Here is a 21237-nt window from a genome sequence, read left to right as displayed (position 1 = left end):
GTGACAGCGCGTGTTCTTTAAATCCCACAGCTGGCCCCCCACCCCCTGCTATTTCAGGACACTAACAGTTATTAATACACAGCGATGTAATTCCAGCAGCACCAGACTTCATTATAGCTGGACTGTCTTCTCCGTGCATGTCAGATCAGGCAGTGTCCTAGATTTCACAGCCCTGCAGTCACGAGAGGGTTAATCCCGGGATGAACAGGTGAAAGGGGAGGGGCCTAGTATGGTAATAGTAAAGGAGTGACGTCAGCAGCTGGGAGCAGTTCCACAGTGCGCGCCGAGAAGAGGGAGAGGTGGCTGATACCGGAGAGAGAAGGAGCCTCGTCCGAGGGCCGGAGAGAGAGCAACAGCTCCAGTGTGCGAGGGGGAGACGGCAGGCAGAGCCAAGAGACCGCCCGAGACAGTGCCTGCAGGATGCAGCTCTTCTTCCTTCTGCTGGGACTGCTATGCTCAGGTACAGTGACAGCTCCCATGGACCCCCATACTTTATACTACAGCCATGAATATACACCCTCAAACTTACAGCCTCCGAATGAACCTTGAGCTATTACCTGTAAGGAGCCCTGCCCTTCATTCCTGTCTGTGCCTGTTCTGCCATGATTTATGCTGTGGGCTCTGTTTGTATCCATTTGTATTTGTGATGTGTTATATATTGGTACAATGTAGATAGAATTGTTACTATGTGTTTATTTAATGTCCCATACCTTTGCTGTGCTGTCACTGCTGATCAATAGGTCAAGGCTGGTGGTGTCTATTGGCCTGGCTGCCTTCTCCATGTACAGCATAGTCCCCTCTGCTTGGTGTTTGCCTGGTTCTGCTCCTATATTTCTCCTCTATAACCTTTCTTCTATCATACTGTAGATCCTATAGGTGCCCCTGCTTGTAAGCTGGAGCACCTATGGCATCTGTAATAAGTCAAGATGAAGGAGTCGTGCAATTCATTACTGAATTGGCTTGAAGTCCTCTTGGGAGTTATTCTTACCCATAAAAATGTGACTGATCCTATGCACCCCCCTCAACGTTGCAATTATAGCTTATTAAACTCCTACAGTATACACTGACCTTTTCTCTCATTTCCTTGTTTAACCTGTAAGCATATCTAGAGGAATTGGATTTTCTTCCTTTTATGAAGCAGGGTGTATGGGCGTTGTAGAGGGGCTGCTTGCTGGATCACATAGGGTTAAATGCATAGTACATTGCATTTTGATGCTCATTTTAGCATTATGGTTAGTGTTGAGCGAACTTGTGTGTTGTGTGTGTGTGTGTTTTTTTTTTTTTTTTTTTTTAAGTTCGGCGTCTAAAGTTCGGATTCGGGTTATCGAGGAATCGCCTTACTGATTCCGTTACCACGGACCATAACGGAATTCGATATCCGGATTCTTCGATAACCCAAAGCTGAACTTTAGACACCGAACTTAAAACACAAGTTCGCTCAATGGGTGATTTTTTTTTAAAATTTTTTTTTTTTGCAAGCTGATGAATTCTAGATGAGGAAATTTAACCCCTCATAGATAATTGTTTGCAGTCAATGTATGGAAAAAGTTAGGTGTCCTCTAATCGCAGCCTAAGTTTACCACCAGGTCTACCTCGGATATGTCCATGCATTCATATGGCCTGTGGGATTCTTAGAAAGTTTTACTGTAAGGGCTCATGCACACGTATGTATTTTTCTTCCGTTTCTGTTCCATTTATTTAATTTTTTTACAGGTCCAAATACAGAACAATTAATTTTAATGGATTGAAAAAAAAAAAAAAAACGAAATGACTTATCCGTGTCATCAGGTTTTTAGGTTTTTTTTGCGGATTGCAAAATGCATACAGTCGTGTGCATGAGCCCTAAGGGTGGGTTCACACAGCAAAAAACGCTGCAGTTTCTGCCTTGGCTTTTCATTTTGAATGGTATGGTCCTGCTTTCGGTTTAGCTCCATTGAATGAAGCGAAACCGCGAGCAGGTTCCTGCGGTGGCTTTCCGAGGTGTCCGTGTTGGCAACCGTGCCAAGAACAGATATATATATATATATATATATATATATATATATATATATATATATATATATATATATTATAAATTTCTTGGCACAGTTTAGAATACCACAGGAAAAATCCTCGGCCGCCCCATTGAAAACAAAAGGGAGACGGTTTCAGTGCACATTCAGCGCGGTTTTCGGCGTCGAATCCATGCCAAAAATCTACCCTAACTGCAGGATGCGTCAGTTGAACACCAGGCAGCTTACTCTGGTGGTAAGTGCAAAACTGTAGAACCCCCTTTGTCAATTTTCTTGCATATTTGACAAATCTCATTCCAATTTCGTTTTAAAGAGACATTGTATTGAATTTGTATAAAAAAGTGATATCGGAATGTAGATAGTTCTAGGGCTTATTCAAGCAGATGGCATCATGTAATAGGATTGCATGGAGTCTGAAATGAAAAGATAATGCAATAAAACCGAGGACCCAATAAGCTTTAGAGACCCATTAAAGCCTATAGTTGGGCAGTCTGGTTTTATATCTTGCAGTTTACAGCTCTGCCCTCATTATACCATCTCCTCTCTGTATAAAGTGACCGGCCTGTGCCGTTCTGGAATTCTGGGAATGCATGGGTAATAATTAGAGCCCAGATCTCCCCCCCCCCCCCCCCCCCCCCCCCCCATCTCCAAGGGGAGCTTATTGTATATGTGAGAGAGAAGGCTGAGGTCACCGTCCCTTGTATACACTGAGCCTGTCACACCCAGCTAGGAGAAGCCTCTCGCACTGATTGTTTTGCCCCATCCCCCAGGGGCCAGGCTCTCTCACCGATACTACTTATTGAGTTTCTTTGTTGAAAGGAAGTTATTGTGGAGAGGAGTCCATTCCAGGACTTTGGTCTCAAAGAGAAACTTTTACCTAGATGTTAATGTCCTGAGACAGTGCTGTCGAATTATTTATCACCAACTCGATACTCCTGTAACAGGTGACAAGCCACAGTGGTGCCACCGAGAAGGGGCATTTATAATTCAGAAAGCAGGTTGGAACTGCGTCTCTAGAAGTACTGGATACACATAGTTTGGGAAGCAATTTTTAAAATTCTGTCCTGTACATTATTTAGGGTACTTTCACACTTGCGGCAGAGGATTCCGGCAGGCAGTTCCGTCGCCGGAACTGCCTGCCGGATCCGTCAAAACGTATCCAAACTGATGGCATTTGTCATACGGATCAGGATCCTGATCCGTATGACAAATGCATTGAAATGCCGGATCAGTCTCTCCGGTGTCATCCGGAAAAACGAACCCGGCACTTATTTTTTGCGGCCTGAGCATGGGCAGACCGCAAAAAGAAATCCGTTTTGCCGGAACACTCGGGGCCGGATCCGGCATTAATGCATTTCAATGGGAAAAAAAATGCCAGATCTGGCATTCCGGCGGTATTGTCTCCGTCCTGAAAACACAAAAAGACTGAACTGAAGACATCCTGAATGGAGAGCAATACGTTCAGAATGCATTAGGAGGAAACTGATCAGTTCTTTTCCGGTATTGAGCCCCTAGGGCGGAACTCGATGCCGGAAAAGAATAACGCTTGTGTGAAAGAATGCATATAGAAATGACCTCCTTTTTCAGTGGCTTCAAAAAATGGAGGAGAGTTGGTGACAGTGATTTAGGGGTTAGCCCTTATTTAGGCCTCCATGTCAGCCCTTTTCATCCATGACGGTCAATGTCGTGTCCATTTTTTCCAGTGTCCGCTTTTTTGCCCTTGCCTCATCCCTTTTTCACATGCATTCCTACACTAAACATTTGATTTCCAAGGCACCTCCCTGCAGCGGTCCATGAAAAATGTACTGTAAAATGATCAGGCAACCGTGTGCTTTCCGTGGTTTACCTGGACCCCGTGACTCTAATTATGTTTTGCCCAGAAAATAGGACAAAGTAGTGCGTGGAACAACTCCGTTTCACAGGACCAATGGTCCGCAACAAAAAAAAAACCAAACAAACCGATATTTGACTATACTTAAAGAATCCAATAGAGCTGCGCTGGAGAACATGGGCAGCACACGTCTGTAATTCGCTGCCGTGAATAAAGCCCTGCATTTGGATTTTGCTGTGAGATCTTCCTTGTGTCTAAATGTAGAGAATAGTATACTTTTGGTTGCCTCCCCCTTTTTGGCTGAACTACAGTATGTCTGGGGCAATGTCAACTTAAATGGCTAGAAATCTGTTTGCTTTTTTGTTCTTTTTGGCGAGTTAAGGCTGGAAACCACTTTAATTCAGGAAGATCATAACCAAAAACTCTTCCCTGCGGGGTCCCAAGGATCCTCTGCCACATAAGGAGACTGCAGTATTATAGATGGCACATAGTTGATGGGAGACCTGTTCCAGATTTTGCCTTCGTGCCCAGGATGTATCTGAACTTTATAAGTTTATTAAAACCTATTGTGATTAAATGAATTTTTCTAATATACTTCGACTCCCCCCCCCCCCCCCCCCCCAACGCTGTGGTATGCAGGCTATTAGTGGACCAGAGCTAGCGCAGAACAGGAACTCTCATAGTGCATCACTTCTCCTGGTTGTGCCCGCTGTGTAAAAGCCTGACATAGCCCATCTGAGCAGCGCTGGTACAGGCAGGAGGAGTGTACAGCGCTCAATGCTGCCCCAGTGGAATGAGTATGCAGTCCCATACACAGTGGTGTACCAGAGGATAGATTCTAAAGTGCAATAGGTACCTGAACTTCAGTTTCCTATTTTTCTAGAAAAAAATATTATATTTGAAAAATTCATTTAATCACATTTACAATAGCTTTTATTAAAGTTTTTATGTTTAGATGCACTTTAATAAATGACCGTACATCTGATTATAGCAAGAGTTCAAATAATCTGTGCTTCAGTAGATTACGGTACTTGGCCCATATAAGACTGAAGGATTATGGATGGGTGATGCATCTGTGATACAAAGGCACCGTAACTACAACTGGGCAAATAGTTGTAAGAAATGACTATTACCGCTGTTCTTGTACTTTCTTTTTCATCATCTCCAATCTGTTCTAAGTGTTCTGGACAAATGTTATTTATTGATTTAATCTGCTTCAGACCCGAGCTAGAACAGAAAAAAAAATAACTGGAAAAGAAATTGCCAAGGATTGGCAGAGACTACAAGAACACAAAGTATGCTTCTGCCATCGGGTGTGTTTTCTTCCTCCCCCACGCAATGCGCGTGTTAAAAGACATCGCTCAGAAGCAGGAGTTTGGCTTGGTTGCCATTACTTGATATCACTTCTTACATCTTTCCCTTGTCTTAGTAACTGCTGTGAAAATCCTGTAGGTGACCGTATTACATTTTATATGAAGTAAAAGGTTCCCCATAAAAGTCTTTTATGACTTAGGTGGGGTCTGGTAAATAGGACTCTAAGCGATGTCTGGGACTAGATTTCATGAAGAGATGACCCTCCAGTGCATTTTACCAATATCCAGTGGTGTGTTGTAGGTACAGAAGAAGTGGTCACCCCTGGGCTATGGTGCCTTAGTGGGCCCTGAGGTCCCTCTGCCACATTAGAAGATGCTAGTAATATTAATGACATCTAGTAGGTTTAGTAGTGGATTCATGTTGTCAATATACAAGGAACTATGGTGAATTTATATATTTGGCTGGTGGTCTATAGTCTCAATCAGTAATGGAGTTTATCAATATACTGATAACTGCTTGCCCCCAATGTAGTTTATTAGTAGTCAAGGGACTATAGACTTCAGTTTAATTACAGTCCTACGATGGATTTAGTCATCTACATGCCAGGGTCTGGGGTGTTGTTTTTCTCCTGATTTCACATTACTCTTGTGCTAATTTGCCCCCCTCTTTTGATATGCCAATGCCAATTGCTCCACAATAAAGGGGATGGGACTAAGTTGATGGTACAGCTGCCCTACTAGTATATTGGTTGGTGTTAATATAGTAAATTGTATACTTCCAATATGTCTCCAGTGTATTCTATCAATATATGGAGGCTTCTAAGCTTCCAGTACACCCTCAGGTTGCCAGTATACAGGGAACTATAGGCCTCCTGTGTGGCCTTTTAATACCCAGGGCTTGACAAGCATACTGTCGAGTCGTTTTCCCCTATGTCCCCCCCCCCCCCCCTCCAATTCCCAACCAAATACAGACACCACACCACAGGTGGATTTTATTGGGCCACAGCAGCCATTTTATTTAAATAAGAAGCGTACAATAAATAACTTGAATAACCAACCCCACAGGCCTTCCCACCCGAAGGCCCACATAAAACACAGGGAGGGTCGTTGGAGCCCCACAACCTGACGGGTGGCTGCCCCGCCTCTTAATAAAATTAAGTTACCTCTAGCCGATAAACGCCAGCTCAGAGGCAGAAAACGGTAACCATGGGCAACAAATGTGGGCAGATACCCGCCATAACATGCCCCAAATTCCAGTACCTGGGGAGTCCAGAGCCCACTTGGCTCCCTCCCCACCATGCCAGATACACCAGCTCCGGCCGCAATGACATTTGAAAACAGTCCCTGCTTGACCAAACCAAAATCCACCCATAACCACTCTGCCATAATCCAAGAACCTCAATCACTCCAGGAAACCAAACCACCTCTTGAAAAATGCAGCCCGAAGGGTGGGTGGCGGCTGCTGCAGATCTGCCGTCCCCTGCAAAATTGCCCCTTTTCCCACTCTTTTAAAACCTTAACCCCCTCCCCTAATGCAACGCCTACATTTAACCTAGCAATTAACTCCATAACTCCCTAACCGCTCCACTCCCTCCAAGCCTCTGTCATGCCAGGCCCCCCCCCCAGGCTTGCAGCCCTAGGTCCGGCCTGTACTTGATGCCTTCCAGTGTGCAGCAACAACCGGTTCATCATTGCCCCTTTTATTACTCCTGATGTCCCCTTCTACCTTTTTATTAGCCCTCTTGCCTCTCTGCTTGTCTTGTATTATTTCTTTTTTTTATATATAATTTTTATTACCTGTCACAGAGTCGTCCATCCTTCATTGTTCTCCCCTTCCTCCTATTCATTTATCTTTTTGCTCTTATTACAATCTCTTCCCTTTCTTCTCCACGTCTATTTTTTGCTCTTGGTTTACGCTCTGTTGCTCTCGGATTTCATCCTGGTTACAGTCAGCGGCGAAGAGGGGTAGATGTAAAGGAGAAATTATCAAATGCCAGTGAGAGTTAACCCCGCTCAGAAATAGTCGGTTACATGAGCGTTTAACACAAGCGTGCCCCGTGTAGAACACTAGTGATTATTAAAGAATTATTCATCTGCCTGTGTACGGCCATCTGTATGCAGAAAAACAAAGATTTATATAGCTGGATGGAACAATACTGCACGCCTGCAATGCACAGATCATTTAAAGGGCTTTTACCCATAAAATAAGTCCCTATAAGTCTCCTCCATAGCTAGCGCATCGGCCCTTTCTCTGCACCAGTTAGGCCATTAATATCAGTCTTGGGGATCCTATCTAATGGATACATCAATATATCGTGTGGGACTTCTTTGAGTATTACATATAGTGATAAATAGGTATATATTTATGAATAGAGGTTTAGCTTGAAGTTCTTAGGTCTATGATGGGGCCTCATAAACAAAATCCCTTGCCATTTGACCTCTTAGGCCACCTGCACGGGTGACGCACCTAAATCTGCACGGAAATTCGTGGAGATCTTATGTGCATTTCTGAGCCATATCTGCACCAAAATTGACAATTTCCAGAAACCGTTTTTGGTAGGTATTTGATGCGGTTTCGCTGCAGATCTCACCCTTCCATTAAAAAGGGTTTGCGCTAAGACAACCTACATAATTGACATAATTTGGAAATCCACACGCGGGTCAATTTCTGCACGGAATAAATCCACAAATACACTTCGCTGGTACTGTACTATGCTGTGTTTTTATTTTTTTTATTTTTTTTCCCGCACCGGAATCTGCGTGGAAAAACCACACATATTGTGGCCATAGGGTGCCTTCACACGTGGTGGAATGTGTTTGTGGGAAAAATCTGCGTCATAAATAGTTTCTCAACAGTTTGTCTAATCCAAAAAGCTGTATGTTTTCAGCTGCGGAAAAGACGTGGATTTACATGGGTTTTGTGCAGTACTGTGATATTGTTTTTGGGGCACAGGTTGCACATGGGTGGCACGACCAAGTCCTGGCCTCTATTTCTGCCTTTTAACAATGTATTCTTTTAATTCCTGATTACTAAAAAACTTCTGCTAAATGAACAGGCCGAAACCTTTCCTCAAAAGTTGCCAGTTAATCCATTTGTAGCTGGACACACTCGGAATGAATATTCACCTTGCTGATTTGTGTTGATAAATGGGGCCTGTCTACCGCCGGAATGGGAAGCCCCATGTGACTGTGTAACCTGCACGTATAGCATGTCCTTTCCAGAGAATTATAGCCGTATATTTTCTTACACAGTGACTAGAGATGAGCAAATTGAATTTTTTGAAATTCGTTCACACTTCGTTTGGTGGTAAAAAGTGAATTGCGTTATGGATACTGTTACCACGGACCATAACTCAATTCTATGACGGAATGCCGTTAGAGGCATTCCGTTGTTCATTCCGTTATAATAGCAGTCTATGGGCTGCATAACGGATCAGTCTGGTTTTCATTATGCAGGGGAGGATAAACATAAAAATGTGATTTTTTTAAACAATAAGTCATTTTCTGATGACCCATTCCCTTTCAATTAGTAGAAGTGATTCTGAGTGGGGGATCTAAGACTATCCACTCTATTAGCTAACCATGCCTACCTGAAAAGGGGGTTAAGAGGACAACCCCCAATAATAGCTTACAGAGCTCGCCATGGTTGTTTTAACTCCTAGTGTTGGTGTTAAAGAAACTGCCATCATCTACAAATTTGTAGGGGAAATTAGGTGTGAAAAATAAAATAAATTTGTCCAAGATTTTATTTTTTAATCAGTGTCTGATCATTGGGGTTCCAACATCCAGGACCCCTGCCGATCAGTTGTCTGAGAAGAACCTGGTATCTCCGCGACCTTCTCAGCTTTCCCTAGGCCATATGATGTCACGTTCATCAGTCACATGGCCTCGGTGCAGTTCAGCCCAATTCAAGTGAATGGGGTTGAACTGCAATACCAAGCACAGCCATGGTACAGTGTACAGCGCTGTGCTTGGTGACTTGGGTCAGTTAAAAAAAAATCTTGGAAAACTCCATTTAAATTTGGTGGCACTTTGTATTCCTAAGCATTGCATGTTATGTCCAGTGATGCAGCCACCAGATGTCAAAAGCTTCCTCCCGTGTGTGTTACATTTCCTCCAGGAAATAGCATCATCATTGAACTGACCTGTACAATGCGTGGTTTCTTTTTTATATTTATGTTTAAACACAATAGGCTTTGATATTTAACCAGGCGTTGGCCCAAGCTGGAATTGTCAGCCCTCCATTTCTCTTGAGGGTTGTAGTTTAAGGTCTGAGAGCTCTAGCATGGCCACAACTGTAATACTTTTATATTATAATCTAGTCCTTTGGCCATTTAGGCAAACAGAAGTCATTGTATTTGAAGTTGCTTCAATAATAAATAAATAAATAAATAAAAAAAAATATATATATATATATATATATATATATATATATATATATATATATATAATTAGTTATTTTTGTACTCTCAAAAAGGAAGCAAAGCAGATGAGCCAACAGCAACCAGAGTATGGGGGACACAGGAAAACCCAGTCTTGATTGTAGGTGGTGCAAAGAAAATATAAAGTTCGAAATTCAAAAGATCCAAAAGACACAGCACTAAAAACACTGATTTATTTGTCCATTAAAAAGAAGTGGGTACAGGCACAAGGCAACAGCTGTTTTGCGCTGTCTCATCAAGAGCTGCCAATCGGACGTATCAGAAATGCAATATAAAAGTTTTTTTTTTTTTTTGTTTTGTTAGATAGAGCTGAAAACATGGAATTTGATACCATTGATTTTTATGGAATTGATTACACATGGTACATCTCCAATAATTTTGTTAAAGCCCATGGGTCAGTTATGAAAAAAGTAAAGGGCATAACTATTCCGAAATGGTACGATATGAGGCCTTATTCACAGTCAGTGATTTCAATCGGTGATTGTGAGCCAAAACAAGGTGCAGGTCAAAAACACAGACTAGGAACAAATCTTTCCATGATACCTTATCGTTGTGTAGGCGCCACTCCTGGTTTTGGCTGACAGTCACTGACAAAACACTTTGTGTGTGAATAAGGCCTTACAGCTAAATTCTTTTAAAGGGCTTGTGTGACGAATGACATTTTTAAAAATGAGTGGTGTAAAATAAATAGGGTGTTCTGGTTTCTTACAACTGATGACCCATTCTCGGAATAGGGCATCAATTTCAGATTAGTGGAGGACCGACTGCTTGAAGTGGCTGTGGCAGATGGTCCTCCCATTCAACCGAATGGGAGAGGAAGCTGTAATTACCCTGCACCACCACTACAATGTAGATGGTATGCAGGTAAACACTGAAGAGAATGCAGCTCTTGCACTAGCTGCCGTATCCCCTTCAAACAGCTGATGGGGAAGGGGGCGTGCGCCAAGAGTCCGACCTCCACCAATCTGAAATTGATGACCTATCCTGAGGATAATCAATATCATAAAACCAGAAAACTTTAAGTAATTCTCACATTAACGATCCCTCATCACTTGGTTCTGATGCTTCTCGGTCCCCTACTGGTCTTTCTGGTCCCTCTTGACATGGAGGAAATGATTGGGTGAGCAGTCAATGGCCACAATGATGACCCACCTCAGCCAGTATTTTATTAACTAACATGGTTTTACAAATTTGTCATTGATCGAACAACCTCTTTAATTCGACATTCACGGTTGGTGGATTAATAAATGTTCTGGTTTATACTGGCTGGTCCTAGAACATTATATGAAACACAGGAACTGAAGTGAGTGATTACAATCTGTGGGGAATGGCAATATGTAGGCATTAAACATGCCCTAGAACATGATTACAATGCATCCCATGTCAGATATTTGATTAGAAGCTTGTGCTGTATATGGGGACGATACAGTTCTCCACCTGCATGTCACCTGTGTGGTGTAAGGTGAAACCTACTCTGTTTACTCTCTTGAGTCAGACCTTCCTTTCTCTATATTCTATCACAACCTGTCCAGTAGACATATTACCCATGAACCTTAGTTGTTTCAGTCATCTTCACCAACTTCTGTTTTTTGGGGCTCTTAACATAAAGTGAGGGAGCCTACATAAATCCATTAAATGTTTAAGTTTAGAAAAACATGGTTGCTGTCTACAAGAAACTGTGCCATGTCCCTGGGTTGAGTCTGGTATTGCGGCTTAGCTTAATTGAAGTGGATTGGTGTGGTGTTTTTTGGAACACAACAGCCATGTTTTTCTAATCTTGGACAGTCCCATTAAATCTGGGACCTAGAACACATTTTTGGAAGCCCATCATAATATATGTTCTTAATCCCATCTATACTTTCAGATGCAGAAGGAACTGACTGTTCCTCAGACAACCAGGATCAAAGTAAAACACTGTTTTGTAGTAAGGATAATTATCAGTTCAGACATTTCCAGCCCCTTGTTTACCTTACTGCTCTTCATTCCAATATATGCGCAAGGGGCAGGATGAAACCAGACAATGTCTTTATACCCAGGGGTCACCATATTTTATAGGTCTACACATCCTGTAATCTTCTTTTTCTAGGTGTATAACAGGATCAGACTGTCTTTCTGGTTTTCATCCTAGGCCCACCTCACCTTGGTCTTGGTTGGGTGGCTTTCAGAACATGCTAGTCTTTTTAGTCCAACAAATCCATGAGAGAAACAGTGACGTTCTGCAGTTGGCTCTAGACTGTTGCCTCTCCTCACAATCCTCCTTTTCATGCAAATTTTAGAATTTTATTTGCCTGGTCAGACTGTTCCAAATAATTCTATGATATATACAAGATGGAGACCTAGAAGATCATCTGCACAATGTTATAAGGACGTTGGTGTGTGTTTATAATGCCTTTTATACTGTTTTCTTGCATGGGGCCTTGGTTGGTGGTCCTTCGAGGCTTTTAAATTCAAGATTTTATGTGACAACTAAGAGTATACAGTTTTCTTTTGTGTTCACAAAGAGCTTAGTACAATATTTCTTTGTTACTTTTGGGGGAGGGCCAGAGACTTGTCTTACTATTGATGACTACCTCACTTGTACCTAGAGCAGGCTTCACCAAGCCTTTCTTCTTTGCATTTCCTTTTATTCCAGGCTGTAGTTTCAGTGGTTACACATAATTGTTGGGTAGTAACTGCTGGGATCTCGGCTGTGTCAGAGACAAGTCATAGCAGTTTATACAGCTACCAAGTAGTTACTGGCAGTGACTTTTATGAGTAGTTTTGTGTTTGAGGTGTTTATTTAAGAATGAGTCGCTGGGTTTATGAGTTGGTAGGCTAACATTTTTATTTTTATGTAATTTGTGAAAGCCATTAGTTTTGAAGCCCAAGTAATTAGTATAGCATTAGTTGCATATTTGATTCAGTAACTGAAACCTCTTATAAGTTAGGATTAGTGGAATTTCATATACAGACATGTGAGGCATGTGCATCACAGAGGCAGACCTGTTAAGGGGTGCCAACCTTTTTCTCTTTGCATTGGGCTGTATGAAACTGTACAGCAGTGATCTTCAGCTATTATGAAACTACAACTCCCAGCATGCTGGTTGTTTTTGGTTTTGCAACATCGGTAAAGCTGGAGACTATTGCTATAGAACAGGGATGCTCAACCTGCGGCCCTCCAGCTGTTGTAAAACTACAACTCCCACCATGCCCTTCTGTAGGCTGTCCGGGAATGATGGGAGTTTTGCAACAGCTGGAGGGCCGCAGGTTGAGCATGCCTGCTATAGAAGGTTTAGCCTCTCACTCTCCACAGTCACAGCAATGCTAGCAAACAGAGCAGAGGGAATGACTAATGGATTACTGATTTGTTCTTCTGTACAGGAATGTGTGTGTCTTGGGGAAAGGGAAGGTTCTGGTAGCAAAAACTAACATGAGACCCTTACTGGCTATTTGTATGCTGTTTGTATGTCGCTGACTGCATGAGAGCATGCTGCATGCAGGAAATGGGATGGATGGCAGTGGGGCTGGACACTATCACCTAGATTTAAAGGGTACCTAAACCTTTACTAAAGCCACAAAGGTGAAGCAATAAACTTGTAAATGTATCCATTTCGTTCTGACATCTATTTCTGTATACACACATACATAGAGAATGCTATCAATCACTGATGATGCCTCCCCATGTACAACTGATGCCAGAAATTCTCTGATATTTATTTAAAGGGGTTGTCCGGGTTCAGAGCTGAACCTGGACATACCTCCATTTTCACCCAGGCAGCCCCCCTGACTTGAGCATCGGAGCAGTTAATGCTCCGATGCTCTCCTTTACTTTGCGCTAAATCTCGCAGGCCAAAGGCATTTTTTGGAGATCCGGTGACGTGCCGGGCTCTCCATGGGGCTGCCAGGAAGCCCGGTGACATCCCCAGCACTGATGGGTGGGATTTAGTGCTGCCCTAGCCAGTAAAACGGCTAGGCCAGCACTAAAGCCCTCCCATCAGAGCCGGTGACGTCACCGAACACATTGCCGGGCGGAAGCTTCCGCCCAGCAGTGTGTTATGATAAACAAAAGAGCCCGTGCCCTGCGCGATTTCCCTCAGGGGGGCTGCCTGTGTGAAAATAAGCTCTGAACCCGGACAACCCCTTTAAATATATAAAAGTACAAGTTAGACTGAATATTTTCAACAAAATTATATACCAATCTGCTCTATAACAAGCTGCCTGCAGATTGCATTACTTTTGCGGTGATGTGTCTGGTCTTAGGCCTCCTGCACACAACCGTTTTTTTTTTTTTTTTCCCCGTTTACTGGCCGTTTTTTGCGTTCCGTATACAAAACCATTCATTTCAATGGTTCCGCAAAAAAAACGAAATGTACTCCGTATGCATTCCGTTTCCGTTTTTCCGTTCCGTTTTAACGTAGAACATGTCTTATTATTGCCTGCAAATCGCATTCCGTGGCTCCATTCAAGTCAATGGTTCCGCAAAAAAAACGGAACACATACGGAAATGCATCCGTATGTCTTCCGTTTCTGTTCCGTTTTTTGCTGAACCATCTATTGAAAATGTTATTCCCAGCCCAATTTTATCTATGTAATTACTGTATATGCCATACGGAAAAACGGATTGGGAAAACGGAACAGAAACACAACGGATCCGTGAAAAACGGACCGCAAAACATTGAAAAAGCCATACGGTCGTGTGCAGGAGGCCTTAAAGAGGACCTGATGAGGAAGTTTAGGCCGCAGTTGTGTGAATGCAGCCTTATTTGAAATTGGCAATTTTTTTTTATTTTTATTTGATGCTATCCGGCACTGTGGAAAAATGTCCTGGGGATTTGTAATTCATCACAAGCTTTGGACATTTTCTGTGGTGCACTTAATTTTCTCTTTTGTTTCTAGCTAAATTTGACAGTAAAAAGCAGCGGCTAATGTCAGACGCTCTGTGTGAAGGGATCATTGTGTTCTCTGAATGGCAGTGTCGGCCTGAGCTGTCTTTTGTGCGGCAGGTAGACATGTAGGCCACCGCTACTAGTTTTTTTCCTTCTATAAATAGCTTTTCAGTACTGTAGTGCTGTGTGTTTCCATGGCCGTTCTGTCATCTAGAGGTCGATCGCTCTGCTAGAGAAAAGAATGAGCATGTTAATATTCTACAGGTGTCGGCCTGGCTGAGGCGAGCAGTGTATGAGAAGTAATGTGCGTGTAATTGTGACTGTGTCTTGTGTGGCTGCTTGCTCCTCTGTAGTCATTATTAACCCCATGTTTTGTGGAGACACTTATTTCTCTGTAGTCATTATTAGCCCAATGTTTTGGTGGAGACGCTCCCTTCTCTGTAATCCTTATTAACCCCATGTTTTGTGGGGACGCTCGCCTCTCTGTAGTCGTCAGCCATATGTTTTGATTTGTTTACCCAACAGATCAAGAATTTCTTAGCCAGCCATATGGGTGGTTTGGTCACTCATTGGTGGGACTTGTTGAGTGAGATGAACAGGCTGGAGAAATTCTGATTGAGACCAGGACAGGTCATCTGGTTATCAGTTCCTTTTAAAATACAGGGTCTTCATCAGGAGATGATGATAAACTGTAGCTTCACCACTTCCCCTGATTACCCTGAATAATGGGAAGGAACCATATTGTGACCCTTAGAAGGGTATTGGCAGCTGCAACAAGGCCTAGGAGCCAAATAAGAAAACTCCTAATGACACGTAGTAGACCCTTTTGGGGCCCAGGATCATTAAGTTGCACATCTGCCAAGAAGCCAGGTAGCCAGTGTGCCTAGAAAAGGGCTATTGGTATCTAACATCTGGATTGGTAAAGGCGTTGTGCAGGGGTTTTATATTGATGAACCTATCCTCAAGATGGGTCATCAATATCTGATCAGCGAGGGTCCTAAACACTGCACTCCCGCCAATCATCTGTTTGAAGAGGAGGCGGCGCTCCATGCAAGCACTGCTTCCTCTTCATTACACTATGCGTCGTCCCCCTTGCAGGGCCTGCGTAGTGTAATTACAAGTACTCACTCCATTCAAGTGAATGACGCGAGTACTTGTAATTACAGATGACAAGTAGTGTAATGAAGAGAAAGTAGCGCTCGCATGGAGCGCCGACTCTTCAAACAGCTGATCAGCGGCAGTGTTGTACCCCAACCGATCAGATATTGATGACCTATACTATATGAAATCAAGCCGCTGCCAAAGATGTCAAACAGCTTCTACCCCTCTCTCCATAAAAATAAACATAATTCAATTATGCATGTTTATGGGGGGTATTGGGAAAAATAGTTGGCTAAGCATACTCTTAACTGACGTTATTTGCATATAATCAGGTGTCTGAGCTTTAGGTTCCTAGCTGTCTAGTTAATTAACCAGTGAAGTTGTGCTATTCTGTCTGATGTGTACCAAACTTCTGCCTGTTAACCGACTCTGTTACTCTGCCACCTGTCCTGACCTTAGTCTGCTTACTGTACTGACCCTTTGCTGCCTGCCTTGACCTTGGACTTGTTTCTCAGCATTGCACAAACTCTGCCTGTCCGGACATCTGCCTGTTTACAGACTAAGGCCTCATGCACACGAACGTTTTTTTTCACGGTCCGCAAAAACAGGGTCCGTAGGTCCGTGATCCGTGACCGTTTTTTCGTCCGTGGGTCTTCCTTGATTTTTGGCGGATCCACGGACATGAAAAAAAAGTCATTTTGGTGTCCGCCTGGCCGTGCGGAGCCAAACGGATCCGTCCTGAATTACAATGCAAGTCAATGGGGACGGATCCGTTTGACGTTGACACAATATGGTGCCATTTCAAACGGATCCGTCCCCATTGACTTTCAATGTAAAGTCCGGAGTCCCTTTTATACCATCAGATCGGAGTTTTCTCCAATCCGATGGTATATTTTAACTTGAAGCGTCCCCATCACCATGGGAACGCCTCTATGTTAGAATATACTGTCGGATATGAGTTAGATGGTGAAACCTCATTTCCGACAGTATATTCTAACACAGAGGCGTTCCCATGGTGATGGGGACGCTTCTAGTTAGAATATACTACAAACTGTGTACATGACTGCCCCCTGCTGCCTAGCAGCATCCGATCTCTTACAGGGGGCCGTGATCAGCACAATTAACCCCTCAGGTGCCGCACCTGAAGGGGTTAATTGTACTATCATATCCCCCTGTAAGAGATCAGGGCTGCCAGGCAGCAGGGGGCAGACCCCCCCCCCCCCCTCCCCAGTTTGAATATCATTGGTGGCCAGTGCGGCCCCCCCCCCCCCTTCCTCCATTGTAATAAATCGTTGGTGGCACAGTGTGCGCCCCCCCTTCCTCCCTCTATTGTAATAATTCGTTGGTGGCACAGTGTGCCCCCCCCCGCCTCCCCCCCCCTTCCTCCCTCTATTGTAATAATTCGTTGGTGGCACAGTGTGCGCCCCCCCCCCCCCTTCCTCCCTCTATTGTAATAAATCGTTGGTGGCAATCATTGGCCCCCCTCCCTCTATAGCATTTTCAACATTGGTGGCCAGTGTGCGGCCTCCCATCTTGCGCCCCCCCCCCCCCCCCCCCCGATCATTGGTGGCAGCGGGTTACTAGCAATAGTACAAGATTCATACTTACCTGGGAGCTGTGATGTTCGTGTTCGGCCGGGAGCTCCTCCTACTGGTAAGTGACGGTTCATTTAGCAATGCGCCGCACAGACCTGTCACTGTCACTTACCAGTAGGTGGAGCTCCCGGCCGGACACGAACATCGCAGCAGCAGGTAAGTATTAATCTTCTACTATTGTACTATTGCTAAGTAACCATGGCAACGAGGACTGTAGTAGCGTCCTGGTTGCCATGGTTACCGATCGGAGGCCCAGCGAATAAACTGGGACTCCGATCGGAACTCCGCTGCCACCAATGATGATGGGGGGGAGGGGGGGGGGGAGATGGGAGGCTGCACACTGGCCACCAACGTTGTTAATGCTATAGAGGGGGGGGGGGGGCAATGGGGGGCGCACACTGTGCCACCAACGATTTATTACAATAGAGGGAGGAAGGGGGGGGGGCGCACACTGTGCCACCAACGAATTATTACAATAGAGGGAGGGGGGGGGGGGGCCGCACTGGCCACCAATGATATTCAAACTGGGGAGGGGGGGGGGGAGGGTCTGCCCCCTGCTGCCTGGCAGCCCTGATCTCTTACAGGGGGATATGATAGTACAATTAACCCTTTCAGGTGCCGCACCTGAAGGGGTTAATTGTGCTGATCACGGCCCCCTGTAAGAGATCGGGTGCTGCCAGGCAGCAGGGGGCAGTCTTGTACACAGTTTGTAGTGTATTCTAACTAAAAGCGTCCCCATCACCATGGGAACGCTTCTGTGTTAGAATATACTGTCGGTTCTGAGTTTTCACGAAGTGAAAACTCAGCTTTGAAAAAGCTTTTATGCAGACGGATCTTCGGATCCGTCTGTATAAAAACTAAACTACGGCCACGGATCACGGACACGGATGCCAATCTTGTGTGCATCCGTGTTCTTTCACGGACCCATTGACTTGAATGGGTCCGTGAACCGTTGGCCGTGAAAAAAATAGGACAGGTCATATTTTTTTCACGGCCAGGAAACACGGATCACGGATGCGGCTGCAAAACGGTGCATTTTCCGATTTTTCCACGGACCCATTGAAAGTCAATGGGTCCGCGAAAAAAAACGGAAAACGGCACAACGGCCACGGGTGCACACAACGGTCGTGTGCATGAGGCCTAAGAGTAGTGTCTGATCACTTGGTGGTTTGCACTGGTCTCTGTCCCCCATGGGTCGGCTACCAACTACAGCCAGACTATTCCAAAAGGTAGTAGCTTGAAGGAACCCCTGCAGTAAATGCCAGGTCCATGTATAGGGTTAGTCTGAAAACCAAGGGATTGCTAGAATAAAGCCCTTAGTTGTAGCCCACAGTTAAACTGGTTAGTTACAGTGGGTCCACACCCTCTGTCCATTTATACCAGTCTAGGCCATAAAGCAGGGTTTCTCAACTCTGGTCCTCAGGACCCACCTACCGATCAGGATTTGAGAATATCCCACAGAATGAATACCTTGATGCATGGACACTAATTATATCACCTGCTCAATACTAAGGAGATCCTGAAAACATGACTGGTAGGTGGGTCCCGAGGACCGGAGTTGAGAAACCCTGCCATAAAGTATGCAGGGCCTTATTGAGATCTAGTACACCTGTATTATTATTATTATTATTATTATTATTCACCAACATTATATGACCAATATCTGTTCAATCAGACCAATAGTTGGTTTGTGTAGAACAAAAGATCTGCATTTGTAATTGTCCATCTGACCAATGATTGGTCAGAAAATCTGTCAGATCTTAAGGTGTAATACAGGCCTAATTCTTAAATTTTCCTATTTTTCCCTAGTAGCTATATCACTTGCATTACTTGGTGGAGCAAAGGGAGTTGACCATTTGGGGCTTACATAGATAAGACCATCAGATAGCATTGCACAATGTTCAGTCAGCCTTTAAGGATATAGCCCAATGCATATGTCCTAACAAATGGCTGTTAGCCTTGAAGTATGGACAACTATGTTCAGATGAAACCTGAAGTACAGCTTTGTCACTTGTCCCTTTCTAACATCAAAGATAACCATACTGTTTTCTTGGGTTCATCATGGCTGTACAGATTAAAACCAAGGGAGACCATAGGAATGAATTCTTTATGTTGACAAAGACTTTTTTTTTGTTTCTGGAAAATATCTTAAGCTTTTCTTAGATCTTTGTGTTTATTGTAGCATTAAACACCCCCAAGGATTTGATGCATTTATATACAAAAACTTACAAGCTGACTTTGTTATATTTGGTTACTTTACATTTTATGTTCTGGGAGTTCCTCTAGGAATGTGTTAGCAGCATGCCTGGTAGATGTTTGAGGTATGGGGCTCGGGCTAGTATTTTTTTCCTCAGCAATGAAGCTGAAGGAATGTATGTTCCTAATAGACTTGTAGTTTCACCTACACAGTGGTTTGTGGCATGTTTATATAGTAACTTTATCTCATGCCACATAAGTATTTCAAAGCCTATGACAGAAACCAGATGTTAGGGGTAGAAGCTGTCTAGAGGTTAGAAGGTTCTACACTTTATTATGCCTTTAGGCCTCATTCCTGACCCCAATGTGTGTTTGTTTTTTGTTTTCCCCCTTGATCCCCCAACTAAATTGAACGTTAATTATAATGTGTTGAAGTATATTTTACACTAAAGAGTTATTGTACAACTAGGCAGTAGGATGACATGATGTCCTCTTAAGTCGACCATGCACATGAGATATAAGGGTACAGGTCTATAGTGCCGCAGGGGCCCAGTAATATCCTATCCATAAAGAGTTCAGGGTGGCCACATTGGGCTTGTATGGTTTATGGAAGACAAACAGGGTGTTTATTAGGAAGAGACATAAGATTAGGTAATCTTCTGTGGTGTTATGCCCATCCATCTGCATACCCAGGCCAGTGAAACAGGACGTTATATCTGTATAAATCAAGCAATGCGTTTCTTGTTAATGTAATGATGAACTTGTTGGGTAATGTGGGAGCCAAAATAATTTGATATTAAGCAGTCCAGAAGTGCAATATCTCGGCTTGTGGCCAGCAGTTAGCAGTAAAAGGGTTGTCTAGTCTTATCTATATAATTAACTTACTAATATATTTTGTACTTCTAAAGACCTCTGCTTGCTGTCCAGGCATGGTTGGATTCTTAACATCAGCTTTATATAGCTCTCAGAGCTGAGCAATTCTCTGTGCGCTAAATGATCAGCAGTACTGCTCGCTATGCGGCTATACGAGACACGTGTCTGGTGGGATTCAGACAGCTGGGGCCCCCGCAGATCACACGAATGGGGGCTAGTGTCCGCCGCTCTTTCCATTCTATGGGACTACCGGAGATGGTAGAGTACAGGCGGCCGGCTATCTCCAGCAGCCGTGTAAAACTGAATGGAGCAGCAGCGCACGTGTGATCGCCACTCCATTTAAATAGTTAACAACCTGTGGACTCCCAGAAATCAGATACTTAGCTGGTCATTTATTAAGACCAGTGTTTTAGACACCAGTCTTAACCTATATTATTTTTTTTTTAATGGGAAAACTCCTTTTTAAGGTCTCGTTCACACGAACATGTGAAGCCCGTGCTGTGGACCGCAAATTGCGGTCTGCAGTGCACGGGCACCGTCTGTGGGGCAGGCGCATGGGGATCGCAGACCCATTCACTTGAATGGGTCCGCGGTCCTTCCGTTCCGCAAAAAGATAGAGCAAGTACTATCTTTTTGCGGTGCGAAAGCACAGAACGGAACCCCAGAAAGCACTCCGTAGTGCTTCCGTAGTGTTCTGTTCTTCCGTTCCGGATTTGCGGACCCATTGAAATGAATGAGTCCGCATCCAAGATGCGGAATGGCCACTGAACGGTGCAAATGCGGTCCGCAATACGGCAACGGGTATCACACGTTCGTGTAAACAAGCCCTAATTCTTTGACTTGAGGAGTGCACCCAGTTACTGAGCGTAAATCGGATTCATCTATTGTAAAGCTATAGCGAATCATCTAATGAAGGATGTTGCTGTAGAGGGCGCAGAAGTAGCAGTCCCACTTGGCTCCTGGTGTGAGAAGGGCCCAAAGACTCCTATGCCGCATAAGAACATACCAG

The 21237-nt window shown here is 44.0% G+C and overlaps 1 protein-coding gene across 2 annotated transcripts in view; it reads left to right on the top strand.

The window, feature by feature from the left end:
- Window positions 1–237: 237 nt before the first annotated feature.
- NECTIN2 (nectin cell adhesion molecule 2) overlaps window positions 238–21237 on the top strand; it is a 91561-nt gene continuing 70561 nt past the window's right edge. The window contains exon 1 of one of the 2 annotated variants that reach the window (XM_040434243.1): window positions 238–460. In XM_040434243.1, the coding sequence (XP_040290177.1) occupies window positions 421–460 (40 nt within the window). In that variant the 5' untranslated portion in view covers window positions 238–420. The remainder of the gene's footprint in view (window positions 461–21237) is intronic. The other variant, XM_040434233.1, reaches the window with a different exon arrangement.

The sequence above is a fragment of the Bufo bufo genome, chromosome 1 (genome assembly GCF_905171765.1).
Source record: "Bufo bufo chromosome 1, aBufBuf1.1, whole genome shotgun sequence".
In the NCBI taxonomy this organism is placed as follows: Eukaryota; Metazoa; Chordata; class Amphibia; order Anura; family Bufonidae; genus Bufo; species Bufo bufo.
This window is presented reverse-complemented; position numbering and strand designations above follow the sequence as displayed.